Consider the following 24,906-nt stretch of genomic DNA (forward strand, 5'->3'; position numbering starts at 1 on the left):
ATCAATCACATACCATGGAGGAGTGTCTATTTAGTTTAATCAATTTGGGACTGGGAATCCCATTGCCAGCTCTTTTTGCAAAATTATTGGATAAGCGGGTGAAGCCACTAGTCCATTGGTGGAAGTTGCCCAACAAGATTGAAAGATAAAACACCACATACTTCCTCATGAGCTATGAAACATTGACACAAATAAGAGATACTAAGTTTTGAATTGTTTAAAGGTAGCACATGAAGTATTTACTTGGAATGGCGGAAAATACCATGTAGTAGGTAGGTATGGTGGACACAAATGGCATAGGTTTTGGTTAAGGTTTGGATGCACGAGAAGTATTCCCTCTCAAGACTGGTCTTTGGCTAGAAAGGTTAATTAGCAAGCATAAGAGTCGAGGGAAACAAACAAATATACATGTGATAGAAACAATCATGCATCTTCCTTGTAAGTACAAACAATTTTAACTTCAGAATAATAAGCTATGAGCTAACAAGAAAGACAATGAAACATCTACATGTATTTCTCTTTTCTATTTAAACCTCAAAGTGTTGTTGCTATTGACCAATGCTAAGTTTGCCAAAACCAAATAGATTTATTCAATGCTCCCAAAGTGATACCAATACTAACAACAAGGTGAATCATATAGTAGAGATTGCAAACTAAAATAAGATGTGCAATATGTAAATGATAAGACTTCTCATTAATATTCCATAACGATAACTCACACTAAGGGATACATAGATAACCAACTAAAGGAGAGATACTTCCAAACGCAACCCATCTTATATGATAACTTCCCTACTCATGATATGATACTACTTGACAATAAAAGTAAAAGGTAGTGATAATGTGATACCGCGGCACTCCCCCAAGCTTGGAACAAACCAAGGGGATGCCAATACCGATGATGAATTACTCTTTTGGCGATGATGGTGATGAACTCCTCCCGAGCTTCTTAATAAGCTCCTTCGTCTTCGATTTCTCAGCTTGACAATTCGCACTAAGATTCGAAGAGATTCATTGTTATCCGAAGTTGGCGATGACGACCTTGTGACGCGAATCGAGTGGTATTCAATCATTCTTCGGAGACGGCAATTCTCCTCCCGGAGTATCTCCACTTCTCTTCGTAGAGCCCGATATTGATCACAAAACTCATCGGTAATCCGTATGACTTCTTCCATCATGGGGAAAGAGTCGAGGCTAAGAGCGGGTGGTAAAGGTCCCCGCAGGTTATGAGAAAAAGAACGTCGAGTGTCAACGTATCCCACCAAGATTTGCTTGCTTCCTCCGCTTGCTGCTCTTGTCTTGATGGCACCTCCTTCTCTTCCTCCAAAAGCCCCTTGCCCTTGTTGTTGGAGGCCATGGTGCTTCTAAACCGAAAACAGATCTGGCAAACAAACTTGAAACAAAACACGTCGAGAAAACGATATACGGACCTCCAGGTCCGGGATTATATAGCAAAATTTTTCTCGTCAAAAGGAAAGCACCAGATCGAACCGTAGTCGGAAAGGGGCGACGAGGCGGCCAAACCATAGGCCGGCGCGGGCCAGGTCAGGCCGCGCCGCCTATGGTGGCACCCTCGTGCGTCCTTTCCACTCCGTTTCGAACTCGTAATTTCTCATATTTTCCAAAAACTTGCAAAAATATAGTTCGGAAAGTAAATTGCGTACTTTTCATTACCGATCGTTACCTATTCGAAGTTGAGTTCTCGCGGATCGTCAATTTGCCCTTTGATGTAGGCCTCCGGTGTTTCCACTTGAATAATATCAACATCAACATTATAAGAATCACCCGAGATATAATGCTTGAGTCTTTGTCCATTCACCACTTGCGTAGCATTGCCTTGGAGAGAGCTAATTTTGATTGCTCCTGAACGATACACCTCCTCGACAACATATGGTCCTTCCCATTTCGAGAGTAATTTCCCTGCAAAGAATGCGAGACAGAGACCGATACAATAGGACTTTATCCCCAATATTAAATTCTCTTTTGATAATCCTCCTATCATGCCATTTTTTAACTTTCTCTTTAAAGAGTTTAGCATTTTCATATGCTTCACTTCTCCATTCATCTAGAGAACTCAATTGCAACAACCTCTTATCACCGGCAAGTTTAGGATCTTTATTTAATTCTCTAACAGCCCAATAAGCTTTGTGCTCTAGTTCTAGAGGTAAATGACAAGCTTTCCCATAAACCATTTTATAAGGTGACATTCCCATGGGATTTTTATAAGCAGTTCTATAAGCCCAAAGTGCATCCTTCAATTTACTAGCCCAATTCTTTCTAGTTTTATTAACGGTCTTTCCCAAAATAGATTTAATCTCTCTATTTGATAATTCTACTTGACCACTAGTTTGAGGATGATAAGCGAAGCAATTCTATGATTAATACCATACTTAGCAAGAGTTTTTCTAAAACCTCCATGAATAAAATGAGAACCTCCATCAGTCATAATATATCTAGGTACTCCAAATCTAGGAAAAATAATATCTAAGAGCATTCTTAAAGAGGTCTCACCATCAGCACTTTTTGTAGGTATAGCTTCCACCCATTTAGTAACATAATCAACAGCAACAAGTATATGAGTGTTACCTTCCGAAGACGGAAAAGGTCCCATGAAGTCAAATCCCCAACAATCAAACGGTTCAATAACAAGAGTATAATTCATAGGCATTTCATTGCGTCTGGAGATATTACCAACCCTTTGGCATTCATCACAAGATAAAATAAACTTTCTCGCATCTTTGAAGAGAGTTGGCCAATAAAAACCTGATTGTAAAACCTTTTGCGCGGTTCTTTCTCCAGCGTGATGTCCTCCATAAGCACTACCATGACATTTACTCAATATTTCTTGTTGTTCATACTCAGAACACATCTTCGCATAATATCATCCACTCCTTCTTTATATAAGTGTGGGTCATCCCAGAAATAATGCCTCAAGTCATAAAAGAATTTCCTCCTTTGCTGAGCTGAAAAGGTTGGAGGCAAGTACTTGGAAACAATAAAGTTAGCATAATCAACATACCAAGGACTGTCTCGCGAGCTCACCTTTATTACAGCCAATTGTTCATTTGGAAAACTATCATTAACAGAACGAGGATCATAAGCAATATTTTCCAATCTAGACAAATTATCAATAACAGGATTATCAAGACCTTTCCTATCTACAATATGTAAATCAAATTCTTGCAAAAGAAGTACCCATCTAATAAGCCTCGGCTTAGCATCTTTCTTTGTCATTAGGTATCTAATTGCAGCATGATCAGTATGAATAGTAACTTTTGAATCAACAATATAAGATCTAAATTTATAGAAAGCAAAGAATACAGCTTATAATTCCTTTTCGCTTGTAGCATAATTTCTTTGAGCAGCATCAAGAGTTTTACTAGCATAATGAATAACATTCAGTTTTTATCTACTCACTGTCCAAGAACAGCGCCTACAAAGAAAATCACTAGCATCACACATAATTTCCAATGGTAAGTTCCAGTCGGGAGGTTCAACTATAGGTGCAGTTGTTAAGGCTTTCGTAAGAGTTTCAATCGCTTCCTTACAATCCTCATCAAAAAGAAATGGTCCTTCTTTTTGAAGAAGATTAGTAAGAGGCTTTGAAATCTTGGAGAAATCTTTAATAAATCTCCTATAAAACCCAAAGCATGACCAAGAACACTACGAATACCATTAACATCCCTCGGATAGGGCATCTTCTCAATTGCTTCAACTTTAGCTCTATCAACTTCAATACCTCTCTCAGAAATTTTATGTCCCAATACAATTCCTTCATTAACCATAAAGTGGCATTTCTCCCAATTAAGAACAAGGTTAGTTTCTTCACATCTCTGCAAAACTTTATCAAGGTTTCGCAAGCAACTATCAAAAGAATTCCCATAGACGGAAAAATCATCCATGAATACCTCTACAATACTTTCACAAAAACCATGAAAAATAGCAGACATGCATCTTTGAAAAGTAGCAGGAGCATTACATAAACCAAAAGGCATGCGTCTATAAGCATAAGTTCCATAGGGACAGTAAAAGTGGTTTTCTCTTGATCTTTAGCTTTAACAACAATTTGTGAAAACCCGAATAACCATCAAGAAAGCAAAAATGAGTATTTTTAGACAATCTTTCTAGCATTTGATCAATAAATGGTAAAGGGTAATGATCTTTCTTAGTAACTTTATTAACTTTTCGAAAATCAATGCACATTCTATACCCTACAACTACTCTTTGAGGAATGAGCTCATCATTATCATTAGGCACAACAGTCATACCTCCTTTCTTGGGAACGCAATGCACAGGACTAACCCATCTACTATCAGCAATAGGATATATAATACCAGCTTCAAGAAGTCGTAATACCTCATTCCTTACCACTTCCTTCATCTTCGGAATTAGACGACGCTGAGGTTCAACAACAGGCTTTGCATCATCTTCCATATTAATAGCATGTTGGCATATAGACGGAGAAATCCCCTTCAAATCATCAAGAGTGTAGCCAATAGCGCCTCGATGCTTCTTCAATATTTCCAATAACCTTTCTTCCTCAATCTCTGAAAGCTTAGAACTAATAATAACAGGATATATTTTCTTATCATCAATATGAGCATATTTAAGATTATCAGGTAAAGGCTTTAAATCAAAAACAGGATCTTCCTTTGGTGGCGGTGTTGTACCCAAATCTTCCACCGGTAAATCATGCTTGAGAATAGGTTGGCGAAGAAAAATTTCCTCAAGCTCATCTCTTTCTTTCCTAAAAATTTCGCTCTCGCTATCCTCCAAATGTTGCTGCAAAGGATTATTAGGAACAAGAACAATAGATGCACATTGCTCCATTTTAAAATCATTACTAGGCAAATCAGCTTTATAAGGAGTTTTAGTAAATTTAGAGAAGTTAAACTCATAAGATTCACCAGCAAATTTAGTCAAAATTTTCTTTTTCTTGCAATCTATAATAGCTCCACAAGTATTTAGAAAAGGTCTACCAAAAATAATAGGACAATAATCACTAGCAGCAGAACCAAGTACCAAAAAGTCAATTTGGATATTTAATCTTACCGCATAAAACTTCCACATCTCGAACAATACCAATTGGAGAAATAGTTTCTCTATTAGCCAGCTGAATAACCACATCAATATCTTCAAGTTCACAAGAATCAATTTCGTGCATAATCTCCGTGTAAAGCTCATACGGAATAGGACTAACACTTGCACCAATATCACATAATCCATAATAACAATGATCACCAATTTTAACAGATAGCATAGGAACACTAGCTTGTTTGGGTTTATTAGGATGTGAGACAATATTAGAAGCATCTTCACAGAAAATAATATGACCATCCTCCACATTTTCAGTCACAAGATCTTTAACTATTGCAACAATGAGGTTCAACTTTTATTTGTTCTTCGGGTTCTACAGGTTTCTTTTCACTTTTATGAACCGCACTATTTATAACAGAGTACTCCTTCATTTTAGCGAGGGAAAGGAGTTTTTTCAATATAAACTTCAGGAATAACATGATCGCGGTTTTCAACTACAACGCATTTATTAATAGATGAATCAATTTTATCTTTATACGGTTCATGATACTTATCAAAATTCTTCTTTGGCAATTCATAATGAGAGGCAAAAGCTTTATAAAGATTTACAGAACTTGAGAATCAAGACCATATATAGCACTCATATTACGAAATTTATCGAGTATCCATAAAAGCTTCAATGCATTTATAATCATAAATTATACGATTCTCTATCCTTGTCGTTCTCCCATCCTTCGGTATTTTCTTGGATCCGATCAAGAAGGTCCCTTTTAAACTCTTCTTTGTTGCGTGTAAATGATCCGTAACAAGAAGTATCCAGCAAGGTCTTGTCTTGAAAAGAAAGTCTTGCATAGAGATTATCAATAATAACATTACCAGGAAGCTCATGAATGGGGCATTTGAGCATTAAAGACTTCAATCTCCCCCAAGCTTGGGCAATACTCTCTCCATCATGAGGCCAAAAATTATATATGCGATTCCGATCCTTATGAATTTCACTTGGAGGATAGAACTTAGAATAAAACCGGGGCACAATATCATTCCATTCAAGAGAATCCCCATTATCCAGTAATTTATACCAATGCGCCGCTTTACCGGACAGCGACAAAGAGAATAGTTTCTTCCTCACTTCATCCATAGCAATACCTGCACATTTGAATAACCCGCATAATTCATGCAAAAACAGTAAATGATCACCGGGATGGACAGTTCCATCCCCTTCATAGCGGTTATCCATAACACGTTCAATAATTTTCATAGGTATTTTATATGGTATTACTTCCTCACCTGGCGCCTCATCCACTACCGTTGCAGTAGTAGTAGATTTCCCAAATAGAAATTGAAGAGAAGATCTCTCCATAATGACTTATAGCAGCGAAGAAATAAAATCAGCACAACAAGAAAGGTTTTCCTTACCAATTCCACTTACCAATAGCGCTTCACTCCCGGCAACGGCGCCGGAAAATAGTCTTGATGACCCACAAGTATAGGGGGTGTATCGTAGTATCTTCGATAAGTAAGAATGTCGATCCCAACGAGGAGCAGAAGGTGTTGACAAGCAGTTTCGATGAAGGATTCACTGTAAATGCTCACAGACAAGTATTCAGGGGGGTTTGATGTAACTGTTGAATAAAGTACGAGTATGTAAAGTGCAGAGTAATAATTGCAGCGAGTGGCCCAATCCTTTTTAGCACAAAGGACAAGCCGGTTTGTTTACTTATAATGACCAAACGTTCTCGAGGACACACGGGATTTTAGTCTAGTGCTTTCGCTACATACGGCTAAATAATCTTCATTGTTGTGATAAGTGTTGTGTGGGTGAACCTATGCTAATGTACCGCCCTTCCTAGGACTAATACATACTTGTGATTATACCCCTTGCAAGCATCCGCAACTACAAGAAAGTAATTAAGAATTAAATCTAACCACAGCCTTAAACTACGAGATCCTGCGATCCCTCCCGCATCGATATACCAACGGGGGTTTAGGTTTCATCACTCCGCAACCCCGCAATTGGCAAACGAGTACAAGATGCATTCCCCTAGGCCCATAAATGGTGAAGTGTCATGTAGTCGACGTTCACATGACACCACTAGAAGAATAACACCACAACTTAAATATCACACCATTGAATATTACTCAACCATAGTTCACTACTAACATTTAGACTTCACCCATGTCCTGAAGAACTAAACGAACTACTCACAAGACATCATACGGAACATGATCAGAGGTGATATGATGATGAATAACAATCTGAACATAAACTTGGTTCAATGGTTTCACTCAATAGCATCAACAACAAGTAGGAATCGATACCGGGAGAGTTTCCCCTATCAAACAATCAAGATCAAACCCAAATTGCTACGGCGGTGGCGGTGTCCAGCGGTGATGACGGCGGTGATGATGGTGGAGATGATGATGATGGTGATGGCGATGATGTCCAGCTCGATGACGGTGTCGATGGCGTCGATTTCCCCCTCCCGGAGGGAATTTCCCCGGCGGATTCCTGCCCGCCGGAGAGCTCTTTTCTCTCTGGTGTTCTCCGCCCCGCAGAGGCGGCTGTAACTCTTCGCGAGGTACCCTCTGTGGCTTAGGTCTTCGGGACGAAGGGTTTGGCGAAGAAAAGGAGGCGAAAAGGGTCGTGGGCCCCCCAGACCATAGGCCGGCGCGGCCAGGGCCTGGGCCGCGCCGCCCTAGGGTGTGGGCCCACCCTGGCTGCTCCTGGCTCCGCCTTCTGGCTTCCGTCGTCCTCTTGAAAAATAGGATTTGTGGTATAATTTCCTTCCAGAGTTGATCTTCCGAAATATTGCGTTCTGACGGTGCTTTTTCCAGCAGAATCCTGGCTCCGGTGTTCGATCCTCCAATAATGATGAAACATGCAAAATAGATGAAATAACATAAGTATTGTGTCCCAATATGAAATATATCAATGAATAACAGCAAATTATGATATAAAATAGTGATGCAAATTGGACGTATCACCCCCCGCCCCCCTCCCACGGCCATCGACCGGACCCCCGCTCTCCTGCCTCGCCGCCGATGGCCTGGACGACAACCTCCTCCGTCCTCTTCGTCCAGGCGACCGGAAGCCAACGGAAGGCCAGGGCACCCAGCGGGAGGGGCAAAAGGAGGTGGATGGGCAGTCCCCGTCTCCACTGGATCCGCAGCCGCGGCCACCCGTCTTCGCCACTGGGGCCTCCCCGGCTTTGGGTCCTCTTCACTCGGCGGAATCCGAGCGGGGGATGAGGGTGGTGCTGGAGGTCGACGTGGGGGCGCTGAATCGGGGGCTGGAGAAGGCCATCGCCGGCGCCAGGTATCTCCTTCACCAGGATTGGCATACACAATTCTTCCAATCTGCCCTCGCCCCCTTAGTGTTTGTCTCTGCCACTTCTTCTTACCCTTTATCCACTTGTAGAATTCTGGGAACTCTTTGTACAAGAAGTTCTTTGCATAAGGATCCACTTCGTTCATCTTGAAATATTCAGTGAGCATGGTACTGGTTGAAGAGGGCCGATTGACGACGTCGTCTAGATCATCGCCCTCTTTGAATGTGATAGGCTGCATATCTTCCAAGTGAAGCTGAAGTTGCAGAACAGAGGGATAGATACCGTACATTGGAAAAGCGTAAAGCCTGTAGCAAGACTCTTGTGGCCCCACGAACCTGGCATCCCTGTAGGGTTTAATCTCATTGATCACTTCACCCTCATTATCTCCTGCTGGATCCACTGAGAATGATGCACGATCATGTCCTTTATAGATGTACTTGAATAAATATTTCACTGTCTTGATGCTTGAGCAAGCTTCAACATTGATGTGACAATTATACCGCATAAGCAGACCAGGGTTGTATGGGACAACCCATCTATTATCCAACTCTGCTCCCCTGACCTTCACTTGACAACCATCGTGCCTCCTCCTATAGATAGGATATGAGTCCTTTCCTTGCTGTGTAGCATCAGTAAACTGCCTGGGATAGTGAAATCGACATTCACCATCTATCATGCAAGCACAATTTTTCCTGAGAGCACCACATGGTCCATGGAGCATATGTTTGACCACCAGAGCATGCAATACAGGGTAGAAGTCCTTGTTAGGAAGTTCTGCTGATATCACCTTGTCATATCCATCTGGGTTTGTTAGCTTGCTATCCGAACGCATGATCAGAAGCATGTGCTCATGCGGCAGCCCCCTCTTTTGAAACTCAGTAACATGGACATATGCAGCAACCTCACCAAAGTATCTTTTTTGATTAAGAGATCATTGATACTTCGCAATTTGGCCCTGTATACTCTCGCCACAAGGTCTGGACGGTCTTGTGGTGTCTGTCCGGGTTCAAGTTTGGATGTAATCTCCTCCCAGTGTGGGTTGCAAGTGATTGTGATAAAGTAATCAGGCTTCCCAAACCGCTGGACTAACGCCATCGCATTGAGGAATCTTCGCTGCATGTCTCTATCACCTCCTGGAAAAGTCCGCAGTAGCACAATTCTCCTACCAACATGCTTACCACGTGTCTCGCCAGCATACATGACGTCAACAACACCCTTCATTAATAAAACAATCAAAACATCATTGTCCTGTTAATTGACATGCGGTGGGGAGGCGGTGCGTGTGTGATATAACATGGAGACGGTATGATACCTGGTATAAATCAGCACGTATGCGCTTCTGATTCTTAGGATTGGAAAAAAAATCAAGTCTCATAGTCTCACACTTTATGTACATGTCGACAGCCCATTGCTGGAGCTCGCGTGCACCGAACAATATAATGTTGAAAAGTCCTTTCCTAACTTGTAGCTTGAAGCAATAGTACTCCCTGGCGCTAACAAATTTTCTTTTACCTCCGTTTTGACCATCATCCTGGTCCTCTTCATCCTGGTCCTCTTCATCATCTGGAACATGGATGAGAAAATGATTAATCGTCAATCGTTATTAACAATCATTAAAATGTGAAACTTGTTTTGTCAGGGATAATTACCTGCTACCTCATCCGTGTTTTCTTCCAGATGTACATTGGAACTTTGGTCTAGACCTTGCAAGGGTTCACGCTCTGTGTCATCCTCTTTGTCCCCTTGCTGAGTGACTTTACGTGGTATCTCATATGGTATCCGACGGTTCCACCCCGTCTCCCCTCTCGGGAAGAATAATGGATATGCCAAAGGATCATAGCAACCATAGTAAGCTCTAATAAATATAGGACGGTCCCCTTTGCCATGCACGACAACCTGCCTATCAAAAGTGTTTTGCGGGTCACTACCTTCAACCCACATCGCGGCCACCTGTGAAGCTGTGGGGACATTGTACCTTCTCTGGTCCAGTCTTATGTCCGTGTTAAGTGATATTCTATATTCTTCCAGGTTCGGAACAGATCCACAACTTTTAAAGGTCTTCACATAGGGGTTGTCCTTTAGTATCTCCAGAATGGCCCGTATGATATTGATATCAAGATCTGGAGACCGCTTCACTCTATGTTCCAAGGTTTCATCTGTATCATAGAAGTAGAGCTGGAGATGTCTAGGTCCTTTATCACCTGGCACCAGATCATCCATTTTATAATATAGTGCCCCTTGTGCACGAAATGTATACACACCGGTTCTCGCCAAGATCGACGGTCTTGTCGAGGGTCACTCCAAGGCTTGTGAAGGAGAAGTGGGTGTTGAAATATCGAATATGCTTTCTGAAATATTTTGCATCAGCATCAACCTGACTTGTAAACAAACGGCGCAACTCTTGAGGAACTTCAGGGGTAGCTATCTTGACTTTTCCTTTTCTGCAACAGAAAGCAGGGCCCTCATATTGTAGCTTCATTGCTCCACAATGGATGCAGTCTGGTACTGTTTTCAAAACATGATGTTTCTTTGGCAGATTGTGGTACACGAAGTCATAAGGATCATCATTCTGTTCACTCTGAGGCACATCAGTTGTCAATCGGTACGAATCAAATACATCACCTGCACAAGCAGAACAAATAGTAATTTAGTTGATGCGGCACTTATTCTGACCAGAATTTAATAGTTATAAAAAATTAATTATTGTTATGAGTTACCTAGACCAGTAAAAATCCTGCACTCTTCATCATCATCAAGCACTGTTTCTTCCTCTTGCATGGTTTCCGTGTTTTCTGTGTGCAAAACAAGTTAAATTGGCTTAATGTATAAATGAGGCCTTATAAAAATGTGCACAATCGTTATGCTATTTTACCTTCGAACCTAGCATCTTGTTCAAGTGGTTCAAAAATCCCCGGAGGATCGGATTCATCAGTAATGTTTGTCTCACCTGGATCTGTATTAAATAGCATGACAATTGATAAATAGCAGTTTACAAACGCAATAAATGAATGATATGCAGAAAATGTTCAGAATATTAATTCCGTTGTACAATAATACATGGAGAGAACTAACTGGTATGGACATGAACATGAACATTAGTACAGCAACAATACCTGGCTCAGATGATTGTGCGTGCATGGCATCATTGGTTCGTGGGCTAGATGCGGAGCTATTTTTGACATGTATAGTATCGTTGTGGTCAAACAGTGTCCCGCTTTCCCTTCTGCAATGCTTATACTTGCGGTTATTGCGCAAATATTCTTCCCTCTGTTCATCCGTCATGAGCGAGTATTTTTCCCTGCGTTGATGCCGTCTCTTATGAGGATCTGCACTTTTTGCTACAAAACTCTCTTGCCCATGAAAATTTGCAGATGTGGACACATGCCCCATAGCTGACTCGCAGCATGGCGTTTGAGTCACGTTGCTCATTGGGGTATGCGGTGAACTCGGTATATAAGTAGTTGGTGGTTGAGACCCGTCGAGTCCACTCCTTGCCGCATCTATCTTTTGTTGGTGGGCTATACGCTGTCTCTGTAGATACTCAGCTTTATTTTCTTCAGACATTCGAGCATACCATGACATGTTAGTGCGTTTTGGGCGGCCTTGGCTTGGGCATACGCGATTGTTTGTTAGGTCTGTCACAGGACCAGTAATAAAAACATCATTGTCAGAGAATTTCCATAAACACACTGTCACAGCAACACACTCGCACAAGTGTGATGTAGAGCATATATACTTGCTTAAATAAATTAAACAAGAGGCCCAAGAAAATATTACCCGATATTTGGCTGAGTGAACCTGCCCCAGTAATATTGGATTGGGCGACAAGAATAGGTCTATTTCCTCCTGGTTTTGCTTGCATTTGCCATGCTTCATTTCTGTGCAACCAATCGGACTCATTGTCATCGCCCAGGTGAGATGCATACTGCTGCACATGTGGCGCCATATCTGTAAGTATCTGTAGCTGCGAAATGAGCCTTTGAAATAACAATGCACGTATATGTTGGAAGTATAGAAGACATGACCTTCTTCAGTAGCAATGTTCTGTATCTGTGTGACTCTAGATATTGTGGTGACCTGTGTAGAGCATGGTATGTTTTCCTCATTGTTAGCGGCGTATGGCTGTTTTTTAAGCTCCCGTAATTCACGTCGGCGTTTTAAGATCTCATCTTTATTATTTGCATACCGCTCCCTATCCCTCTGCCTTTTGAGCTCTTTAGAATCTGCATACACATCTCACTTTAGTATGTGACATAATAATGATTAGATTGCATCCCAAAATATGAACACATGAACTTTGTGAGATTAGATTGTAGAGCATTTTTAATTGTTCAATTTAATAAAACATGTTGCAGACAAATATATTACCAGATAATCGGTTGTGTGAACCTGCCCCTGCAATATTGGACTGAGTGGTAACAACATGTATTTCTGCTCCTGGTTTTGGTTGCAGCTGGCATGCTTCATTTGTGTGCAACCAAGCGGACTCATCGTCACCGCCCACCTGAGATGCATACTCGTCACCATGTGTCGCCATACCTGTAGTAAGTAGTTGCACCTACAAATTTAGCATTTTTAACATGGCACATATATGTTGGAAGCATAGAACACATGACCTTCTTTAGTAGCCTGGGTGACTCCAGATATTCTGGTGGCCTGTGTAGAGCATGGTATGCTTTCATCATTCACAGCGGCGGTTGCCTATTTTTTAAGATCCCGTAGTTCACGTCGGCGTTTTAAAATCTCATATTTTTTATTTGCATACCGCTCCCTATCCCTCTGCCTTTTGACCTCTTTAGAATCTGCATACACATGACAAGTTAGTATGTCAGATAATAACGAATGTGAAATAATAACGATCTTCCTGAAGATTGCGTGTTCTATCAGCTACCTTGACTTCGCCCGTTGGTTATATCTTGGAATGGAGCCCGTGAGGAAGATGCCATACCAAATTTAGGTTCCTCTACCCTGTGAAATTAAGAGGCATTAAAACTGCCTACCAGCAAATTGTAATAGTCAATTCAACGGTGACAGCATGAGAACTTTCTTCAATTCAATCACATTGCGCGACTGCAGGAAATCCACGGAACTGCAGAAATTAAAAGGTGGTTTTGACTGTATTTTGGGTGACTTTCCTGCAGATGTTCTATCAAATTCTTGTAGAACCCAGCGTGAGTACATGGTGTTTTAAGCGAGTTATATTCCCAGTACTTATATGGTGCAACCTGGGCCTAGCAACAAAAATGTTTGTTGGACATTCAAATGTGATTGTAAAACACAATCGTGGTATTATTTCTTAATCTGACCTGCAAATCTAGATTATTGCAAAACCTAATCTCCATATATATATTGGTTTAAAAATTGTGAACCTTCCAGGGGTACAGTACCTTTTCTTTTATATGACAGTGATCATTTCTTCCATAGTACTTTTTTGAAGTTTTTTTTGAACCCCTTCTCAGTAGCATTAGCATAATATGTAGATATAGCTAAGGGTGAGTATAGATTTTAATTATTTATCAGTAGATTCTTGCATATGATACCTGATGCTTCTTGTTTTTGCAGGGCCGATTGTCTGAAGAAACCTAAAGACAGACGCGGCGTTGATTCCTCTGCCAGAGCATGCAGTTTTCTGGAGAACTGTTGCTGGGCGGACGTTGCTGGGCGACCACGGCGAGAGGAAGGCGAGCAGGGCGGCTGCTGGACGTGGAGAACTGCTGTTGTGCGGACGTTGCTGGGCGACGGCGGCGAGAGGAAGGTGAGCAGGGCGACGGCTGGACGTGGAGAACTGCTGCTGGGTGACCACGGGGAGAGCAAGGCGAGCAGGGCGACTGCTGGACGTGGAGAACTGCTCGTGTGCGGATGTTGCTGGGCGGCGAGAGGAAGGCGAGCAGGGCGGGCGACGGCTGGACGTGGAGAAGCTATCTTCTTTGTGCGGACATTCTTTGGCGGCGACGTGGCGAAGGAAAAGCGAGCGAGGCGGCGGCATTTGGCAGACGTGGAGAACTGCTCCTGTGCGGAAGTTGCTGGGCGACCACGGCAAGAGGAAGTGGTGCTGGACATGCACGATCTAATTTATTCCTGGATCAGTGTAGACGGTTGTGATCCGCTGGTCCGCTCCCTTCAAAGATGTGAGCGATTTCAGGCGTTGGATATATCCTTTGGAAGGCTGAGATTTGTTGGATGGGACGCTCTCTTCCTTTTAAAGTAGGGGAGAGGGAGACTAATCAGATGCCTAACTAGACACTTCTCATGTATAAATAAACTGTGGTGCTTAGCAAAATGTTTGATTTACTTTTATAAACACCCCTCTAAATAGCTCACATCGTACATGGCCTAACGGGGACGTCCGTGCCGACCACGACGCGCACGGTTGGCGAGACGGGAGCCAGGTATATGTACGCTTCGGCTGCGTCGAGCTAGCTAGCAGTAGGTGTAGCCCCATCGTGGAGTAACGGATCTGAGCGACACCTCTATCTACGAATGTACTATCCATCACTCTTTCAGGCTTTCAGCTCTGCTCTGCTGGTATACGTACGACGTACGTGCACCGCTCGTACATGGTACGTGTGTAGTATGTATTGTACTGGACGCACTAGGTCCGACCTGTCTCTCGCCGGGCGGGGCGGGTCCCCACGCGCATGGACGCAGGCGAACGGGTAGCCGCAGGCGTACCTGTCCGGGGCACTGTGCCGCTCCGGTCGGTCAAGCCTACGCGCGCAGCGTGGTCCATCGGAAACGTTATCCGTTTCTACAAATGCATACGTGCTATACCTACGTACGTACGCGTATCCGTCGCTCGTCACGTACGTACGGGCTCACGGTCGTGGTCAGTCAGTCACGGACCGGGCCGGGCGGGCGGGCCAGAGAAAGAGAGAGAGCCCGCGGCCGATGGATGGATGGATCGACGGGGGACGCGCGGCGACAGCGCCGTAAATGGGCCGCACCGGCGACGTACGGGGTGACCGGGACGCGCGTGTCCTGTGCGTGTGCGGCTCGATGGAACTGCGCGCGGTCGCCGGTCGGGGAAGGTGGAGTGCACCGGCGCGTGCACGGTTCGCTTGTTTCGCACTGCCGCAACGGAGTATATGGTTCGATCGCGAGTGCAAAGTACACGGGTATATGTCATCCCAAGTTGGTTGATACCAGGAGCTCCTTCTTTATCGAGCAAATTCTTTAGATCAACTAGATCATTGGTGTTGACATGCAACTCACAAGTAGTGCGCAAACTTTGGTGGAAAAGGGTCGGCAGTATCGAGACTACTTCCATCCTACCAGGCCGGTCTTCACGGAAACTCTGTTTCGGCGGCTCTATCGGATGTCAAGAGATGCCGGCCGATGCCACTGGTAAGCTAGGTCTCGCTTCTTATCAAAAGTGTTTCGCGGCCACCTGCTTGGAGGCGACGTGCATGTTCTTCCGTGGTTGCGGTGTTTGACGATTTTTACGTGAGAGAGCCAACTGTTGCTGACACTACTCGGCTGTTGTTGATCAACGAGGCAAGACGGTTTCCGGAGATGATCGAAGCATATATTGCATCACATGATTTGTAGATTTGTCACCCCTTTATTGGCATGACCGGTTCCCACAATGATATCAACGTGCTCCATCACTCTCCGGTATTCTCTAGGCTTGTAAAAGGTATTCTCATGTGCAGCTATGAGATCAATTAAAATGCATACGACAAGCCATATTATCTTGTTGACAGCATCTATCGGGACTGGGCCACACTAGTGGAGCCAGTTTGTAATCTTACAACCGAGAAAACAAAGAGGTTCGCCCAGAGGCAAGAGTCTTGCAGGAAAGATGTGGTGCTGACATTTGGTGTAATGCAAGATCGGTGGGCTATTCCATGTCACCCTACTAGAACATAGAATGTTTAAACCATGCATGAGGTGATGCTTGCTTGTGTGATCGTGCACAACATGATCATTAAGCAAGAGCGTGATGACATACTACATGACCAAGGATGACAATTTCGGAATACGTTGGTTGAGCCACAGGCAAGGGCAGCAACGTTTGAGAAGTTTCTCCATAAGCACATCAAGCTCTGTGATAACCATTTATCCGCTCGTCTCCAAGCGAATATTATTGAGCATCAATGGACATTGACAAAGACATGCGGAGAAGAAGGAGTAGTCACCGCATGTAATTTTATTTGTTTAACTATAATGTAATAAGGAACATTGCATGTGAACTTTATCATTCATTTGCTTTTTTATGTAATAAGGAACTCAACATTATTTTAATGCAACATTATTATTATTTTCGTTATTTGGGTTAAAAATATGCCGAGAAATAATCTATAAATGAATAGACTTGACCAAAATGCGCCTGGCCGCTGGAGCTACCTCAACCCAAATAGAGAAACGTGGTCGGACAGTCATTTTTGTGTCCACAGTCCAACTCAAACGGATATTTTTCGTGTCAGAAATATATCGAACCGCTGAAAATGCTCTTAATGTGGAGATTAGGAGCAGTTCAGGAGGCAACATCCTAGAGGATATGGAGGTGTCGCAACCTATTGGTAGTCAGCCAACTTAGAAGACAATTATTTTTTTCACAAATGACGAATCAAGATTGCAATGGAGTTATACTTCTTCTATAAAGAATGCATGATAAAATGTTTGTTGATGCATTTGAGTAAAACATGTCGTCTAACAAGAAAAGTCTATGAAACCAGTATGGAAATCTTGATATACCAAAACTGGTGCAATGATGAACGTAGCCTATCACAATTTGACGAAACAAGTGAACATCATATATCCGTACATAGATAGTTTTAGTCTATTATTATGTGCACTGCAGGCCTAATACATACAATAGTTAAAGAACTAATACCTCACGGTTTTGATGTGCTATTGTAGCAAACAAACAGCTCTATGAAATCTTCACACAAATCATATCCTATCAAACTCTCTGTTCTTCCCTAAATTTTATAGCTAAAAATTTCAGTAACATTGCTCGCTAAGCAAAACCACAGTGACATGAGCAATTGACATGTAGCGAACTAATATGAAAAGTGATATTAAGACATAATAGGAAGCTAGCACCCAGAAACCATCACCATCTCATGGGAAATAGAAAGAAGTAGCTCTAGACATATGCCTTTATCATCGGCTCATCGGTTGTACTTATTTTGGGGGACAAATTTGGAGATTGGGTCAAAACTGGGAGAGCAAATTCTAGAGTTCCAGAAATGGAAAGACTAATTAATATACTTTGTGAAGTCGCATTCGGAGAAAGTTAAACAACATTGCACATAGTTGATGCTACAAAAAAACAATTGGTTCAAATACTCCAATCACCCGCCTAGGCATGCCCACAATACAAGGAAATTATAAAGCTTAATGAAAAGTTAATGATAATATTTAAAGAACAAGCACCACTACACCAAAGTTGAAGAAGAACTAGGACATGGCGACAAATCCACGCAGACTACTTGTGGCTCCCCCAGTAGTTGAGATAGTGCTCCGAATTTTGTGGTGCTTACCAAGGGTGGGACAGGTTTTGAGGATGGGAAATAAACGAAGCCAATCACGGGGGATCTCCATGGAACTTGTCGTACATACAACAGAACCCATCGCCGGAGAGAAGGTTGAACCAGAATCTGCTGATGAGGGAGGCGCGCACGAGGCACGCTGGATCGTCCGGTGGGAAACGGAGGAGAATTTCGCCTGGCAGAGCCAGTGCCGGCGGCATCATGGTTGGTGGAGGTGGGGAGGGTTTCAGATGGTGAAAACTCTTAACTGCTTTGTAATTGTGTGTGTGCGTCTGTGTGTGTGGGGGGGGGGGGGGGGGCGATTTACCCTTCTTTTCTTTTGGCACTTCAAGTTTTCCCTCTTTTTACATGACGCACCATTGACTTGTGCAGGTTGGAAAGTGGGCGATAATTTCACCTTCAGTCTAGTTGTACTTTTTCTTTTTGTCAAGGAGTTTTTGTAAGGATCATACATAGTTAATATATGGTGAAATTATGATGAGAAACACTCTTTTGGTAGCGCGAAAGAAGATACTGGTCCAAGCATGCCATGCATGGTGGACAATATACTTGTTGTTGCCTTCAGCCATGATGTTTTCATGAAATCCATCATGGTCTGCTTGACACGTTAAATACAACCCTACAAGATGGAGATACACATTGGAAAAGCGTAAAATACATTGCCAGCTCTCACTAAAGAACATTTATCCGCATCATTGAAAATCTACGTTTGTTAAAACCCAGATTGGTCCACGTGCCAACTCTTTTATGTCCTCCTAATAGGAAAAAAATCCTAAACGGCACACAACCTAGAATTATTATCGCATAGTGATTCAGCCGGTCTTTCAATGGCTGGTTTTGGCGTTCAAGGAGACGGAGAAGATCATGGAGTTTCATGTTTGCAGAAAGTATTGGTCATGTTTGTTAGGGCATCTCAAGCGAGTCCAGCGCAAGCTGTTTGTTTGTGTTAAAAACAAACATAAACAGACATTTTGCATGTCAAAAAGGGATCGAACCATTGTAGTTACACTTAATATAGAGATTGGAAGCAGTTCAGGAGGCAACATCCTGGAGAAGACGATTCAAAGGTGCCGCGACCTATTGGTAGTCAGCCAACTCAGAAGACAATAATTTTCTTCCATGGATGACGATCGAAGGTTGGAATGGACTGTAGCTATACCTCTTCTATATAGAAAGCATGATGAAACGTGTGTTGATGCATTTTAGTAAAATATGTTGTCCAAGAAGAAAAATCCGTGAAACCAGTATGGAAATTTTGATATACCAAAACAGTTGCAATGATCAAGGTAGTCTATCACACTATGATGAAACAAGTGAACATCATATCTCTCAGTACATGAATATTTTAGTCTATTATTATATGCACTGTAGGCCTAAAACATGCAACAGTCAAATACCTCACCATTTTGTTGAGCTATTGTAGCAAATAAAAAGCTCTATGAGTTCTTCACGCAAATGATATCCTATCAGACTCTCTGTTCTTTCCTAAGTTTTATAGCTCAAGATTTCAGTTACATTGCTCGCTAAGCAAACCACAGTGACATAAGCACTTGACATGTAGTGTTAGATAATATGGAAAGATAAATTAAGATATAATAGGAAGCTAGCACGCACAAACCATCACCATCTACTGGGAAACATAAAGAAGTAGCTCCAGACATATGCCATCGTCATCGGCTCATTGGTTGCACTTCTTTTGGGGGTGAATTTGGAGACTGGGTCAAAGCTGGGAGAGAAAAGTCCAGAGTACTTGAAATGGAAATACTAATCAATCTACTTTGGGAAGTTGCATTCGGAGAAAGTTAAACAACATTGCACATAGCTGATGTTGCAATAAACTATAGGTTCAGATAATCCAATCACCCGCTTAGGCATGCCCACAGTACAAGGAAATTATCAAGCTTAATGAAAAGTTAATGATAATATTTAAAGAACAAGCACCACTACACCAAAGTTGAAGAAGAACTAGGACATGGCGACAGATCCACGCAGAGTACGAGTACTTGTGGCTCCCCAGTAGTTGAGATAGTGCTCCGAATTTTGTGGTGCTTACCAAGGGTAGGATGGGGTTTGAGGACGGGAAATAAAAGAAGCCCATCATGGGGAATCTCCATGGAACTCGTCGTACATACCACGGAACCCATCTCCGGAGAGAAGGTTGAACCAGAATGTGCTGGCGAGGGAGGCGTGGAGGTTCGTCCGGTGGGAAGCAGAGGAAGATCTCCACGAGAATTTCGTCTGGTAGAGCCGGTGTCGGCGGCGTCATGGTTGGTGGAGGTGGGGAGGGTTTTAGATGGGGAAAAATCTTAACCGCTCTGTAATTGTGTGTGTGCGTCTGTCTGTGTGTGGGCGTGGGGGGGGGGGGGGGGATTTCAGTATTTACCCTTCTTTCCTTTTGGCATTTCAAGTTTTTTCCTTTTTTTACGCGACACACCATTGACTTGTGCTGGTTGGAGAGTTGGAGAGTGGACGATAATTGCACCTTCAGACTAGTTGTACTTTTTCTTTTTGTCAAGGAGCTAATGTAAGGATCATACATAGTTAATATATGGTGAAATTATCATGATAGACACTCTTTTTGGTAGCGCGAAAGAAGATACTGCATGCCATGCTGGACAGTATACTTGTTGCTACCTTCATCCATGATGTTTTCACGAAATCCATCATGAAATCCATCATGGTCCGCTTGACATGTTAAATACATCCCTACAATATGGATATACACATTGGAAACACGTTAAATACATTGCCGACTCTCACTAAAGAACATTTATCTGCATCATTGAAAATCTACGGTTGCTAAAGCTTGGACTGGTCCACTTGCCAACTCTTTTATGTCCTCCTAAAAGGATAAAAAAAATCTTAGACGCCACACAACCTAGACTTATTCTCGCATGCTGATCTAGCCAGTCTTTCGATGGCTGGTTTTGGCGTTCAGGGAGATGGAGGAAATCATGGAGTTTCGTGTTTGCAGAAAGTATTGGTCATGTTTGTTAAGGCATCTCTAGCGGGTCCGGCACAAGCTACTTGTTTGTGTTAAAAACAGACATAAACAAACATTTTGCATGTCAGAAAGGGATTAAACCGATGTAGATACACTTAATGTGGAGATTGGGAGCAGTTCAGGAGGCAACATCCTAGAGGAAACGATTCAAAGGTGCCGCGGCCTGTTGGTAGTCTGCCAACTTAGAAGACACATTTTTTTTCCACGGATGATGATCGAAGGTTGGAATAGACTGGATCTATAGCTCTTATATATAGAAAACATGATGAAACGTTTGTTGATGCATTTTAGTAAAATATGTTGTCTAAGAAGAAAAATCGGTGAAACCAATATGGAAATTTTGATATACCAAAACTGTTGCATTGATCAAGGTTGCCTATCACACTATGTCGAAACAAGTGAACATCATATCTCTCGGGACATGGATATTTTAGTCTATTATTATGTGCACTATAGGCCTAAAACATACAATTTTCAAATACTTCACAGTTTTGTTGAGGTATTGTAGCAAACAAAAAGCTCTATGAGTTCATCGCGCAAACCATATCCTATCGAACTCTCTGTTCTTTCCTAAATTTTATAGCTCAAGATTTCAGTAACATTGCTCGCTAAGCAAAACCAACAGTGACACAAGCACTTGACATGTAGCTTTAGATAATATGAAAGATAAATTAAGATATAATAGGAAGCTAGTACGCAGAAACCATCACCATCTCCTGAGAAACAGAAAGAAGTAGTTCTAGACATATGCCCTCATCATCGGCTCATCGGTTGTACTTCTTTTGGGGTGAATTTAGAGATTGGGTGAAAGCTGGGAGAGCAAATTCCAGAGTTTTGAAATGAAAGACTAATCAATCAACTTTGGGAATTTGCATTCGGAGAAAGTTAAACAACATTGTACATAGCTGATGGTGCAATAAACTATAGGTCCAGATAATCCAATCACCCGCTTAGGCATGCCCACAATACAAGAAAATTATCAAGCTTAATGAAAAGTTAATGATAATATTTAAAGAACAAGCACCACTACACCAAAGTTGAAGAAGAACTGGGACATGGCGACAGATCCACGCAGAGTACTTGTGGATCTCCCAGTGGTCGAGATAGTGCTCCGAATTTTGTGGTGCTTAGCAAGGGTGGGGCGGGGCTTGAGGACAGGAAATAAACGAAGCCAATCATTGGGGATCTCCATGAAACTCGTCATACGAACGACGGAACGCACCGCTGTAGATACGCACGACGCAAGATGTTTGTTTGTGTTTAAAATATACATTAACAGACATTTTTCATGTCAGAAATGGATCGAACCGCTGTAGATACTCTTAATATGGAGATTGGGGGCAATTCAGGAGGCAACATCCTAGAGGAGACGATTCAAAGGTGCCACGGCCTGTTGGTAGTCAGCCAACTCAGAAGATAACTATTTTCTTTCACAGATGACGATCAAAAATTGGAATGGACTGGAGCTATACCTCTTCTATATAGAAAGCATGTTGAAATGTGTGTTGATGCATTTTAGTAAAATATGTTGTCTAAGAAGAAAAATTCGTGAAACCAATATGGATATTTTGATAGACAAAACTATTGCACTGATCAAGGTAGCCTATCACACTATGACAAAACAATTGAACATCATATCTAAATACCTCACAGCTTTGTTGAGCTATTGTAGCAACCAAAAATCTCTATGAGTTCTTCACGCAAATCATATCCCATCAGACTCTCTGTTCTTTCCTAAATTTTATAGCTCAAGATTTCAGTAACATTGCTTGCTAACCAAAACCAAAGTGACATGAGCACTTGACATGTAGCGTCAGATAATATGAAAAGATAAATTAAGATATAATAGGAAGCTAGCACGCTGATACGTCCATTTTGCATCACTATTTTATATCATAATTTGCTGTTATTCATTGATATATTTCATATTTGGAGATGATACTTATGTTATTTCATCTATTTTGCATGTTTCATGATTATTTGGGGATCGCGCACCGGAGCCAGGATTCTGCTGGAAAAAGCACCGTCAGGATGCAATATTTCGGAAGATCAACAGTTGACAGAAATTATATGAAAATTCCTATTTTTCCAGAAGTCGAAGGGAGCCAGAAGGGGGAGCCGAGGGGACCCGAGGTGGGCCCACCTCATAGGCCGGCGCGGCCCAAGGCCTGGCCGCGCCGCCCTGTGAGGAGGGGGGCCCACAGCCCCCTCTCGCCTCCTTTTCTTCGCGTACGTCTTCATCCCGAAAACCTAAGCCCCAGAGGATAGTCGCGAAGAGTCACAGCCACCTCTGCGGGGCGGAAAACACCATAGAGAAAAGATCTCTCCGGCGGGCAGGAATCCGCCGGGGAAATTCCCTCCCGGAGGGGGAAATCGACGCCATCGTCATCGGCATCGAGCTGGACATCATCTCCACCATCATCATCACCATCATCATCATCATCACCGCCATCTCCACCGCTGCACCTCGTCACCGCTGTAACAATTTGGGTTTGATCTTGATTGTTTGATAGGGGAAACTCACCCGGTGTTGATTCCTACTTGTTATTGATGCTATTGAGTGAAACTATTGAACCAAGGTTTATGTTCAGATTGCTATCCATCATCATATCACCTCTGATCATGTTCCATAAGATGTCTCGTGAGTAGTTCGTTTAGTTCTTGAGGACATGGGTGAAGTCTAAATGTTAGTAGTGAATTATGTTGGTTAGTATTCAATGTTGTGATATTTAAGTTGTGGTGTTATTCTTCTAGTGGTGTCGTGTGAACGTCGACTACATGACACTTCACCATTTATGGGCCTAGGGGAATGCATCTTGTATTCGTTTGCCAATTGCGGGGTTGCCGGAGTGACAGAAACCTAAACCCCCGTTGGTATATCGGTGCAGGAGGGATAGCAGGATCTCAGAGTTTAAGGCTGTGGTTAGATTTATCTTAATTACTTTCTTGTAGTTGCGGATGCTTGCAAGGGGTATAATCACAAGTATGTATTAGTCCTAGGAAGGGCGGTACATTAGCATAGGTTCACCCACACAACACTTATCAAAACAATGAAGATTAATCAACTATATGAAGCGAAAGCACTAGACTAAATTCCCGTGTGTCCTCAAGAACGTTTGGTCATTATAAGTAAACAAACCGGCTTGTCCTTTGTGCTAAAAAGGATTGGGCCACTCGCTGCAATTATTTCTCTCGCACTTTACTTACTTGTACTTATTTCATCTGCTATATCAAAACCCCCTGAATACTTGTCTGTGAGCATTTACAGTGAATCCTTCATCGAAACTACTTGTCAACACCTTCTGCTCCTCGTTGGGTTCGACACTCTTATTTATCGAAAGTACTACGATACACCCCCTATACTTGTGGGTCATCACACGCAGAAACCATCACCATCTCGTGGGAAACAGAGAGAAGTAGATCTAGACATGTGCCCTCATCACCGGCTCATCGGTTTTACTTCTTTCGAGGGGTGAATTTAGAGATTGGGTCAAAGTTGGGAGAGCAAATTCCAGAGTACTTGAAATGGAAAGACTAATCAATCTACTTTGGAAAGTTGTATTCAGAGAAAGTTAAACAACATTGCACATAGCTGATGCTGCAATAAACTATAGGTTCGAATAATCCTATCACCCGCTTAGGCATGCCCATAATACAAGGAAATTATCAAGCTTAATGAAAATTTAATGATAATATTTAAATAACAAACACCACTACACCAAAGTTGAAGAAGAACTAGGACATGGCGACAGATCTACGCAGAGTACTTGTGGCTCCCCCAGAGATAGTGCTCCGAAATTTGTGGTGCTTACCAAGGGTAGGACAGGGTTTGAGGACGGGAAATAAACGAAGCCAATCATTGGGGATCTCCATGGAACTCGTCGTACGCACGACGGAACGCACCGCCAGAGAGAATTCTGAACCAGAATCTGCTGATGAGGGAGGCGCGTACGAGGCACACGGGTTCGTCCGGTGGGAGGCGGAGGAAGATCTCCTCGAGAAGTTGGTCTGGCAGAGCCGGTCCCGATGCCGGCGGCAT

The 24,906-nt window shown here is 42.5% G+C and overlaps 2 protein-coding genes across 2 annotated transcripts; both read right to left on the reverse strand.

Moving 5' to 3' along the window:
* Positions 1–8,567: 8,567 nt before the first annotated feature.
* On the reverse strand, positions 8,568–10,586 carry LOC127346679 (uncharacterized). Its single transcript, XM_071828916.1, has 5 exons — positions 10,016–10,586; positions 9,679–9,929; positions 9,457–9,581; positions 8,702–9,280; positions 8,568–8,619 (listed from the first exon to the last, which is right to left on the reverse strand). Exons 1-5 carry the CDS (start codon positions 10,584–10,586, stop codon positions 8,568–8,570), a joined length of 1,578 nt encoding a protein of 525 aa, XP_071685017.1.
* On the reverse strand, positions 8,795–12,312 carry LOC127346680 (uncharacterized). Its single transcript, XM_071818529.1, has 7 exons — positions 12,144–12,312; positions 11,480–12,001; positions 11,239–11,319; positions 11,084–11,158; positions 10,016–10,988; positions 9,679–9,929; positions 8,795–9,581 (listed from the first exon to the last, which is right to left on the reverse strand). Exons 1-5 carry the CDS (start codon positions 12,310–12,312, stop codon positions 10,588–10,590), a joined length of 1,248 nt encoding a protein of 415 aa, XP_071674630.1. The 3' UTR covers positions 8,795–9,581; positions 9,679–9,929; positions 10,016–10,587.
* Between the last annotated feature and the right edge of the window lie 12,594 nt (positions 12,313–24,906).

The sequence above is a fragment of the Lolium perenne genome, chromosome 4 (genome assembly GCF_019359855.2).
Source record: "Lolium perenne isolate Kyuss_39 chromosome 4, Kyuss_2.0, whole genome shotgun sequence".
In the NCBI taxonomy this organism is placed as follows: domain Eukaryota; kingdom Viridiplantae; phylum Streptophyta; class Magnoliopsida; order Poales; family Poaceae; genus Lolium; species Lolium perenne.

What these genes read in the sequence shown, in the direction of transcription:
- LOC127346679 (XM_071828916.1), bottom strand. Translation starts at nt 10,586, where the DNA reads ATGGATGATCTGGTGCCAGGTGATAAAGGACCTAGACATCTCCAGCTC. An exon ending in AGATTCCTCAATGCGATGGC is followed by an intron (nt 9,281 to 9,456) that starts GTTAGTCCAGCG and finishes TAATCAAAAAAG; the next exon opens with ATACTTTGGTGAGGTTGCTG. An exon ending in AAACCCTACAGGGATGCCAG is followed by an intron (nt 8,620 to 8,701) that starts GTTCGTGGGGCC and finishes CTGCAACTTCAG; the next exon opens with CTTCACTTGGAAGATATGCA.
- LOC127346680 (XM_071818529.1), bottom strand. Translation starts at nt 12,312, where the DNA reads ATGGCGCCACATGTGCAGCAGTATGCATCTCACCTGGGCGATGACAAT. An exon ending in ACAAGATGCTAGGTTCGAAG is followed by an intron (nt 11,159 to 11,238) that starts GTAAAATAGCAT and finishes TTTTGCACACAG; the next exon opens with AAAACACGGAAACCATGCAA. An exon ending in CAGGATTTTTACTGGTCTAG is followed by an intron (nt 10,989 to 11,083) that starts GTAACTCATAAC and finishes CTGCTTGTGCAG; the next exon opens with GTGATGTATTTGATTCGTAC.